The sequence below is a fragment of the Asterias rubens genome, chromosome 1 (genome assembly GCF_902459465.1).
Source record: "Asterias rubens chromosome 1, eAstRub1.3, whole genome shotgun sequence".
Classification (NCBI taxonomy): domain Eukaryota; kingdom Metazoa; phylum Echinodermata; class Asteroidea; order Forcipulatida; family Asteriidae; genus Asterias; species Asterias rubens.
In genome coordinates this window covers 1,867,199-1,878,419 of record NC_047062.1, presented here as the reverse complement: position 1 = coordinate 1,878,419, position 11,221 = coordinate 1,867,199, and the positions used below count along the sequence as shown (strand labels likewise).

At 39.7% G+C, this 11,221-nt stretch overlaps 1 protein-coding gene across 1 annotated transcript; it reads right to left on the bottom strand.

The window, feature by feature from the left end:
• Window positions 1-1,774: 1,774 nt before the first annotated feature.
• Window positions 1,775-8,391, bottom strand: LOC117292789 (solute carrier family 46 member 3-like). The gene is made up of 7 exons (XM_033774952.1): window positions 8,376-8,391; window positions 6,605-6,741; window positions 5,453-5,570; window positions 4,955-5,038; window positions 4,033-4,189; window positions 3,103-3,158; window positions 1,775-2,246 (listed from the first exon to the last, which is right to left on the bottom strand). The coding sequence occupies exons 1-7, from the start codon at window positions 8,389-8,391 to the stop codon at window positions 2,194-2,196; spliced, it is 621 nt and encodes a 206-aa protein (XP_033630843.1). The 3' UTR covers window positions 1,775-2,193.
• Window positions 8,392-11,221: the final 2,830 nt, after the last annotated feature.

The window sequence follows — 11,221 nt, the reverse complement described above, 5'->3', positions numbered from 1 at the left end:
AATATTTATTTGTGTTTGCTATAAAACGGGATTAATCTTGTTTATTTGAAGCTGTAAGTTGTATTTATGACTGCAGCATAGTCACTGTGTCATAAATCAGTCTTTTGTAAAATGTACTGATTGAAATAAAAGAAGGAAATGTTACAAAGTTTGAACCCTTTTTCTCTGAGCTTTCTGTGTGTAGTGTTAAAGCAATCGCACAACATCGGTAAACAGTATTGTCCAAAGGCCCAGACTTCGTGTATCACAACTTATATATACAATAACAAACCTGTGAAAATTTATGCTCAATCGGTCATCGGAGTCGGGAGAAAATAACGGGAAAACCCACCCTGGTGCACGTTTCGCCGTGTCGTGTGTTTAAAATAAATCCGTTATTCTCGATATCGAGAATTGATAGTTGTTTTAAATTTTGTTATCAATATTTCAAGGGAAGTCTTTCACCATTACCTTCTGTAAACCCTGTAAGTTATTTGTAAATCTGTGAACTTTAAATTTTTGTTCTGTTCAGAAAGTGTCCAATGGCTTTAAACAATTTAATCAAGCAAGAACGAGTGCTCGTCTCGTATAAAACTACAAAACATAACTTTCACAAAATCTTATGTGTTGACCCATTTTGTTTTCGTTTCACGGGCACCCAAGATTAACAAGGGAGACACAAACTGCTGGATGTAAAATTAACCTCACTACAATAAACAAACCAAAACAAATCTCCTACCTTCGAAATTAACATATTATTTTCCCTTACAAAACTAACTCTACATGAAGTTAAATGCAGTGGACACTATTGGTAATTGTCAAAGACTAGCCTTCACAGTTGGTATATCTCTACATATGCATAAAATAACAAACCTGTGAAAATTTGAGCTCAATCGGTCATCTAACTTGCGAGATAATGAAGAAAAGAAAAACCCTTGTCACACGAAGTTGTGTGCTTTCAGATGCTTGATTTCGAGACCTCAAGTTCTAATGTTGAGGTCTCGAAATCAAATTCGTGGAAAATTACTTCTTTCTCCAAAACTACGTCACTTCAGAGGGAGCCGTTTCTCACAATGTTTTATACTATCAACCTCTCCCCATTACTCTTTACCGAGTAAGGTTTTATGCCAATAATTATCTTGAGTAATTACCAATAATAGTGTCCACTGCCTTTAACATAATATAGGCCTATCGACCGATACAGAACAACATAATTAGACAGTGATTGGGTAAGTGCTGACCCGTCCTACTTTTAGTGAACAAATTAGTGAATTAAACTGACGTTTTACCTGTTAAAGGGTTGCTGCAAATACGCCATGTTTCGGCTGGAAGTTTTTGACCTTGTGGTGATTGGCCCAATGGCTGCTTTAAAGTGCAAAATATTAAATGTTTCTATAGCTCGGTAAAGGGGATAAACAAACAATCAATTTACTGGTATACCAGGCATGTGGTTTCTTTGGGTTTTTCACACAACTTCTCAAATTTCCATGAAAAGTTTAGCAATTCCAAAATGGACGTAGCCCACTTTTTGTCAAAAACTTGTACTTGGGTAGTTCAGGTGGTGCGCATAGTATAGTTTCTGACACTTATAGATGTTTCGGATCAAGAATAAGGGGGAACATGGACCGGTGTCGCATGCAATTATGTCCTCTATGCAATACTTTCCGGAGGACATTTTTGCATATGCAATCGTGTCCGCCCGGACGCTGCTGCACAATGCAGTTGTGTCCGACCGGACACATTTGCATATGCAGTTGTGTCCGCCCCCGTGCAAAACCGTCCGTGCAGTAAATTAAACGCCCTTGATCGACGGAACACGTTCGCCATTTTGTTTACAAGTGCATGTCATCATGAAGCTATAAAAAGATGTCGTGAATGACATGGGAAACGTTCGGCCGCATATGCAAAAGTGTCCGAAGCGGACAGTATTGCATGGCGGACACAATTGCATCTGACACCGGCAAGCCATTTTGTTTTTAGGAATTCACATTCGTCAAGCTCAAGCTCATTCTTTACTTCCGTTTGTTGCAAAAGTGCTGCGCTCTGGACCTGAAAGGCTGGACATGAAAGACGTGTAAAGAAGTTTGGCTACTATCTGTTACCGAGCTGTAAGCACCCAGGAAGACCAATCCGTTGTGATAAAAGTTACCAGACGGCAATTTGAATGTTTTCGGAGGGTTAGCTTCACCACGGAGGAATAAGTGGTCCAGTTTCTCAATCGGACTCCTCGTCTGTAGTGTCTACTTTCTCATACCCGCTTCCATCATCTGTGATAAACAAAAGAAAAGAGAAGTGGGGTTTGAAACATTGTATTGAGAACGTGCCATGCGTTGGGCACCACCAGAGAGGGACCGGAAAGACTACCTTACGCCCGTTTCAGACAGTTGCACCGAACCAAATTCGGAATTAAATACATGAAATCTTAAGTTCGACGCCTGAAACAGTTGCGACTGGGCGCGCTGGAAGTCGAAAGACCGACTATTACAGTCGTTCGGAACGCCTCTGGAGCGTCTTGGTTTCAGACGTCGATCTTGTCATGAGCCGAGCCAATGTAAATGCTAGGTTAAGTTCGGCTGTTTGAAACCAAAGTTGTGTTTTTTTTTTGGTCGACCTAGAGTAGCTCCCAGCTGTGGTCTTACTGGTGAGAGGTACAGAATTATCATAATCAGAAGATTACCCTGGTTGAGATGTCCTGCTAGCATTATGTAAGAATTACGGTAAGAAGATAATTTGGTAACACGTCCCACATTATGGAAGAATAATCCTTGCAATGGTTATTGTGTTTACCATCGAGTTATCTCTAAAACTGTTTTTAGACCGAAGATGCGCTGAGTAGACAACATCTGACAATTGATACCACCGAACTCGAAGCAGCAGTAATGGAAATACGGGATGTGGTGGCAGCGGTACCACTGGTGTAATTATTACAACATGAGGAGAAGACCACGAGCAAATTTCTATTTTCTACTAGAATGTAAATCACATACTAGAAATAGAATACAAAGTCAAGACATTGTTAAAGTGTTTTATTTCAATTCTGTGTCATCCCCTTAAGAACCTCTGGGTACATTAAAGCAAATGTTTGTTTGTTGTTATTGTTTAATTTTAAATAATGCAACCTACCACTTTGATATCTCTGGTCATCCTCTGCTGCTTTCTTCATATCGAACCAGAGGTATCTTTAAAAAAGAAAGAAAAAAGAGCGATGTTAAAATCAAACGTTCAAACTGCTGTTTTCTGTCACCTAATTGTTCACAGGTAGTTTAATTAACATAAATGTCATGAAAATTGCGTCGGTAAACGTTGTCTTCCGAAAACCAATGTGTGAGGCTGTCAGGACTGATAGTGACACAATTAAAGTTAAGTGTATTGATTGCAATCGCTGTTCCAACACAACTATGACAATAGCAGCTCACACTGTATTCAGCTGAAACTTTCATAAGAGACTTTCAATTTACAAAGTACCTTTCTTGATAATCTTGCCTATAAATCAGCATAACATTTGACAAAAATCACTCTAGATTTGCAAAGGTCGTGGGTTCGAATCCAACCCGAGTAAAAGGCCTGTGATTTTTTCAGTATACAGTGCTACACACATCGGTGTATATGGGTAAAAACCAAAAATTAATATTCTTTATCCCCGATGCAAATTTAACATCTATTAAAACTACGACAATGCAGTCATATTTTGGTTTGTTTAATAAGCACTGAAATGCTGGGACTCACGCTTATAAGCTTTGCTTCTTATAGTGAGCTCCCCCTGCAGTATCATAAAAGTGTTTTTTTTTTCTCCTGGCTTAAATGCAGTGGACACTATTGGTAAATACTCAAAATAATTATTATCATAAAACCTTACTTGGTAACGAGTAATAGGGAGAGGTTGATGGCATAAAACATTGTGAGAAACGGCTTCCTCTGAAGTGCTATAGTTTTCGAGAAAGAAGTAATTTTCCACGAATTTGATTTCGAGACCTCAGATTTAGAATTCAGAATCATTGATGATGTTCACCCAGAAGGAAACTTGCAGGTCAATAAACCATTCTTTCCACTCACGAAATTAAGCCGAGCGACACCACGTAAATTAAAGCTGTAACCATGAAGGCAAGTCCCGGCCAAGTTGCTAGCGAGGCTGCGTAGATACTGCTAAACATGGCCGATCCTGCCGTTGAGGTCAGTGTTTGTATAAGAGCGGTGAACGCGAACAGAGCTCCTGTTGATAAATCGGAGGCAAGATATTATTTTTATCATTCCAGTAAAAAAAGACGGGTACTAGCCACTGATCTCTACTCAGTAATGGGTGCGTTCGATTAGCTTCCCTGAGTCAACCCCGCGGGGCTCATTCCGGTGAGCCCCTGACAAGAGCTAATCGAACGACGTCATGCACCTCGGGCCAGCCCCAAGTGACCCGTTCTACAAGCAGGGCACTTGGTGCTGACCCAGGTGAGCCCCTGGAATGACTTCAAGACTATTCATCTACGAAGTAAGCAGGCCCGTAAACAGGGAGGGGCGGTTGCTCCATCTTTGACAGATTGACCCCCCCCCCCTAAAAGTGTCGTCTAGATCCTCCCTTGATGATGCTGGAATCCAAAAGGCCCAAATTCTACTGCTCAAATTTTGAAGGCTAAATGTTCTGTTTCGTCTATCAATTATGCCTCTAATTGGCCTAAGATTGCACCACAGAGCATCCAGAATGCAAGCTTGTCCTGGGCAAAGCAAGGTGTACAAAGAGGCTTCAAATATTTCTTCAATCCCCAAAATTTAACAGTTCTGTGGGGGCGCAACCTAATGTAATACTATAACCGAGGCTGAAATTTGTAATAGTCTGTACCCTTATTCATCATTAAGCACTTGTAGTATAAGAGACGCCGGGTTGTCACGTTCTCGGAACCACTATAATTTATATGTGATGCCTATAGTCATGCTGTCAAAGATGACTGTTACTTTTCAAAATGTGAGGTAAAACTGAAATACTTACCGTATTCGTAAGGCTCGACAAGCTTTGATTTGATAGCATTTAGAATGAGGCTTGGAAAGCCAACAAACATGCCGACAAAAGGCGCTGATGGGAAAAAGGAGAAAATCAATCGTAAATCACACAACAATTTGCGTGAATAATAGGTTTCGAACGGTCATTATTAGTGGCTAAGGATGCAATTACACTAAGAAATATGAATTTAATTTTGGGTAAACCTTTGGTAATTACTTCAAGAAATTAATGACCATAACAACTTTCTTGGTAAGAGGCACTGCTGTTGATAATGTATACCATTTTGAGAAACAAAACCCTTCAAAGGAAAGTGGTTTAAGAGCGAGGGTTATCAAAATAATGTTGAACTGAGAAACGTTTCTGCTGCGTGTATTCCAATATGGATTATTCTTCCTGCGTGGGAAAAAAACGCGGGTTTTTCAAAACAAGGGATTGGGTTCCACCTTAAGCTGATCGGCTGAGGTGTTTTCCATTCTTCCTACATACCTATCATCATTACTGTAGTAGTCTCTGCAAATGATATCATGACCAGAGCTGAGGTTGTTGATATTATTCCAAAGGAGGCCAGGCTCAGATCCATCCGCAGTGAATGATGCTTGGCAAGCTGTGAACGTATGACAAAACAATATTGTGATACTTGTCGTGATAAGCTGTACAATCAGTGGTTTTCTATAGTCCTGCAAAAGAATGTATACTCGGATGGATTCGAACCCGAATTATAACAGATACCCTAATCTCTGATAGGCATGCCCGTTAACGAGATACCAAATGGGCAGACCTACCGCAAAAACGGCATATTGATGTAGGCCTGCCATTGCATCGCTGTAGAATATTTAAAGACACTGGACACTATTTGTAATTGTTAGAGACTAGCCTTTAAAGTTGGTGTATCTCAACATATGCATAAAATAACAAACCTGTGAAAATCTGAGCTCAACTGGTTGTCGAAGTTGCGAGATAATAATAAAAAGGAAAAAATCCCATTGCCACATGAAGTTGTGTGCTTTCAACAATGCTTGATTTCGAGATCTTAAGTTCTAAATCTGAGGTCTCGAAATCAAATTCTTGGAAAATTTCTTCTTTCTCGAAAACTACATTACTTCAGAGGGAGCCGTTTCTCACAATACTTTATACTAACCTCTCCCCATTATTCGTTACCAAGTGAGGTTTTATGCAAATAATTATTTTTGAGTAATTACCAATAGTTTTCACTGCCTTTAAAAAGTTAGTAGTTGTACAGAAGTTCTTAAAAGTCTGACAGTGATACACATTGTTTTAGTGCACTGGGGAAACATGGGACAGACAACCAGATTTGGGATGAAATGGAATATTCTGAAACACTACGACGAAAAACAATTTGGAGCTGTATACTGTGGATTGTCCAGGGGCCAATTCCATAGAGCTGCTTAAGCAGAAAATATTGCTTAACAATTTTCTGCTCAACTGAGCAGAATACCAATCACAAATTGTACATGCGAGATGGTGTTTTGGCTGGTAACTTATTTATTCTAGTAAGCATATAGTTTTGATGTGCTTAGCTACCTTTTTGTGCTTAAGCAGCTCTATGAAATTGGGCCTAGTAAAGGCCTAGTGACCTTGTAAATGCAATAGACGGAATGGGTCACACAAATCGTTTACCTTAAAGAATAAGGGCAGTCCAAGGGAGAGGGTCAACGCCTTCAAAACAGTTCTCAGCGTGAAGAAGAATCCGATTGTTGTGGCTGACCAATTCAACGGTGAATGCTTGGTGTATAGTACAGTCAAATCGCTCTCGGCTGTGATTAACGAAGAAATAAATTATAACGGGGTCATTAAGAGTTGACCGCCAGGGCACATTTTCATAGAGCTGCTTAAAGGAACACGTTGCTTTGGATCGGTCGAGTTGGTCTTTGAAAAGCATTCTGTAACCGTTTGTTATTAAATGCATATGGTTAGAAAGATGTTTTAAAGTAGAATACAATGATATACACACAAATATGCCTCGAAATTGCACGGTTAATTTTCCTTTTACCTCGTCGACTAACACGGTCGGCCATTTATGGGGGTCAAATTTTTGACTCCATGAATGGGAGTCAAATTGTTGACTCCATAAATGGCCGACTGTGTTAGTTCGCACAGTAAAAGGAAAACCACGCAATTTCGAGGCATGTTTGTGTGGATCATTGTATTCTACTTTTACAACATCTTTCCAACCATACGCATTAATTATAACAAACGGTTACAGAACACTTTTAATATACCAACTCGTCCTATCCAAGGCAACGTGTTCCTTTAAGCACAACTAGTAGGCTTCTGATGGATGAACCAAAGCCTAAATCTATAGACTGTAAAAGGGGTAACCTTGTGTCAGCACCAACTTAGGTGGCAACGGCCCCTGAAAAAAAAATAGTTGCTTGCAGCCCATCACACCTTGAAGTGGCCTTCTACAGGCCTTGTGTGTCAGGCGACTTGCATAAAAAAGAAAAAAAGAAAAGAAAACAAATATTATGCTTATCAGAATAAGGTTACCAGCTTAACTAGACCATGTTACATATACAACTTGTGACTGGTGTACTGCTCATTCCTGCATAGCAGACAACTGATTAGCATTATTTTTCTGCCTTTTCAACTCTATGAAATTGGGCCCAGATAAGTGTGCGATATAATAATACAATCTGTTAATCCGGAGGTCGTTGGTTCGAATCCCACTCTAGTCAATTCTTTGTTCAACCCCAATAATTTACCCAGTCAGTTATGGGGCGCCATTAATTGTTTGACACTTTTAAGGCATGTTTTTACCATGGTTTACAGCAATTAGATGTAAACCATAGAAACTGTTGCCAAATCCTGTTATGGTTTACATACCAGTAAAGTATTTGTTGTGTATAAGTTTATGGTTTACAAACCATGAACATACAAAAAACATTTACAAATCGTGGTTCATAAACCAAGACAATTTACGCATCTTAAAAACATGGTTAATAAACCATAAAAACTGAAGCATCAAATTCATGGTTTACAAATCATGGTTTATAAACCATGAAAATTGAGACATCTAAAAAACATGGTTTATAAACCATGAAAATTGAAGAATAAAAATCGTGGTTTACAAATCATGGTTTATAAACCATAACAAATGAATCATAAAATCATGGTTTGTGACCATGGTTTATAAACCATGAAAATCGAGACTTCTTAAAAAACATGGTTTATATACCATGAAAATCGAGACTTCTTAAAAAACATGGTTTATAAACCATGAAAATTTACACATCTCAAAAACGTTGTTTGTAAACCATAAAAAAATGTGCACTTACAAATCATGGTTTACAAACCATCAAAATGTGCACTCACAAATCATGGTTTACAAACCATAAAAAATGTGCACTCAGAAATCATGGTTTACAAACCATAACAAATGTGCACTCACAAATCGAGGCGGCCATTTTGTGCGCGCACGAGACGCGAAATGTGATTTTTGTGATAATTTCCGACTTTGAAAACTCATAATTTAGATTTTGTACCAGGTAGAGAGCTCAAACTTGGTATTCCATCTTAATTTTTGCCAAAATCGGTCAACTTTAGGGATCGGTGATGGCTTTTTGCAATCGGTCAACTTAAGGGATCGGTGATGGCTTTTTGCAATCGGTCAACTTCAGGGATCGGTGATGGCTTTTTGCATGCGGTCAACTTTAGTGATCGGTGGTGGCTTTTTGCAATCGGTCAACTTTAGTGATCGGTGGTGGCTTTTTGCAATCGGTCAACTTTAGGGGTCGGTGATGGCTTTTCGCAATCGGTCAACTTAAGGGATCGGAGGTGGCTTTTTGCAATCAGTCAACTTTAGGGATCGGTGGTGGCTTTTTGCAATCGGTCAACTTTTGGAACCGCTGATGGGATTTTGGGATATCCGAATTTTGCGTCCGGTCGGTGCAGGCCTACTTCAAAACCTATGATTGTGTAGATTGTGGATATTAGTTGTTGTTATTTTCTGTTCTAGTTCACACCACCATGGAGGAATAAATTACACTCACCAGCGGGTTGACTGACTTGCCAAACATTTTTAGAAGAGTACCATTTTATAATTATGTAAGGGGGAACGCAACAAACATCAAATTAATCAGCTCTTTCTAAAAAGATAATAATAATAATAATAACAAATGGGTAGGAGAGGGTGTGGAAGGGTTATCTATGTCCCAATTGGTTGTCGTCTTCCGGAAATGGTGTATGCCGGGGAAATACAAATATTTATATTCAGTGAAGTGACATGTTTTTGAACAAGAGTCTCTACCGATAGTTTTGTGTGTAAGGGGAAATCTGAAATCATACAAGTAGCCCCATGTAAACAGACCCGGAGGTTATGACCACACAAAAACCGTTTTAATAATAATATAATAATAATAAGACTTGTAATGCGCACATATCCACCCTGCTGGATGTTCAAGGCGCAGTAAAACCAAAAACAAAACAAAAACAAAACAAAAACAAAATACAACACAAAGAAAAACAGACACAACAAAATTAGTCATTGAAAACCTGTGACATAAGATAAGTTTTGAGAAGAGACTTGAATTTTGCAGTACAAAGACAAGATCGAAGACTAAGTGGTAGAGAGTTCCAGATGCGTGGCGCGGCTGAAGAAAAAGACCTGTCACCCCATGAGTGTCGAGACTTGGGTTCAATGAGGAGAAGCATAGAACTTGATCGAAGATTCCTTGATGGAGTGTAAACTTGAAGCAGTTCAGAAATATAGTGGGGAGCCTTGCCATTAAGAGCTTTGTGGACAATGAGCATCAGCTTGAAGATGATTCGTTGAGAGATAGGGAGCCAGTGTAGTTGTTTCAGAATGGGGGTGATAGAACAGGATTTTCTAGACAGTGTCACAATGCGGGCAGCAGTATTTTGGAGCCGTTGAAGTCTGGAAATCTGGTTGTTAGGAAGACTGTAGAGAAGAGCATTGCCGTTGTCAAGACGAGAAGTAACAAATGCGTGAATGACCTTTTCAGTGGCACTTTTGTCCAAGTACTTGCGAATCTTACCTATATTCCTGATGTGATATGATGATAAACGAACAATGTTGTTGATGTGTGGCTGAAGTGTCATTGATGAATCAAAAATAACACCTAAGTTCCGAGCTTTCAGCGAGGGAGCTATCCGAGCATCACCGATGGAGATGTATGGCACTGAAACCTTAGTTAACTGTTGACGTGACCCAAATAGAAGGAACTCTGTCTTATCATCATTTAACTTCAGGAAGTTTTGTTGTGTCCAACGTCGAATCTCTTGGATGCATTTCTCAAGTCTTGCAATGGATGCATTGGCGTTTTCTTGAGAAGATTTAAACGTGATGTATAGCTGAGTGTTGTCTGCGTACACATGGTAATTCAGATTAAATTTCAGGATGATGTCACGAATCGGTAAAGTGTATAGCGTAAACCACTGCGGGCCGAGTACCGACCCCTGTGGCACAGAGTAGTTCAAAACAACAGGGTCGGATATCGCGGTGCCAATACATACATGCTGAGTTCTATTGTAGAGATACGATTTGCACCATGATAGGGCTGTGTCCTCTATGCCAAGGTGATTCTGGAGCCGAGAGAGAAGGATGTTGTGATCGACAGTGTCAAAAGCAGCACTCAAGTCTAGCAGGACTAGTGCTGTAAGGTTACCATTGTCCATTGCAGAGAGAATATCGTTGCTCACACGGACTAGTGCAGCCTCAGTCCCATGGAAAGGCTTGTATGCTGACTGGAACACGTCGGACAGGTTGAAAGTATGAATGTGATCAGAAATACGTGATAAAACTACTCGTTCAATGACTTTTCCAAGATATTTTAAGTTTGCAACCGGTCTGTAGCTTTGGAATATCTCCTTGTCCAGGTTTGGTTTCTTGATGAGCGGCCTGATGTAGGAAACTTTGAGGCTATCGGGGAAACAACCGGAACTGAGGGATTCGTTTACAAGCTTAGTGATGTAGGGTACAAAAATATTGATGTTTTGCTTTATCATGGATGTTGACACTGGATCCAGCTCACAGGATTTTGAAGGAGATTTCATAATAACCCTTTGAATCTCAGCAACAGTCGCAGGCTCAAACACAGATAGTCTACACTCTGGTTGAAGTTGTGGCAATGTCTGCGGCACGTTGTAAGGGACTGATGAAAATGATGAGCGGATGTCTGAAATCTTGGTGACAAAGAATTTATGGAACTCATTTGCTAAGTCCTGGTCATTGTAAGTGGATGGAAGAACAGGGGTTTTGGGTTTGAGCAACAACTT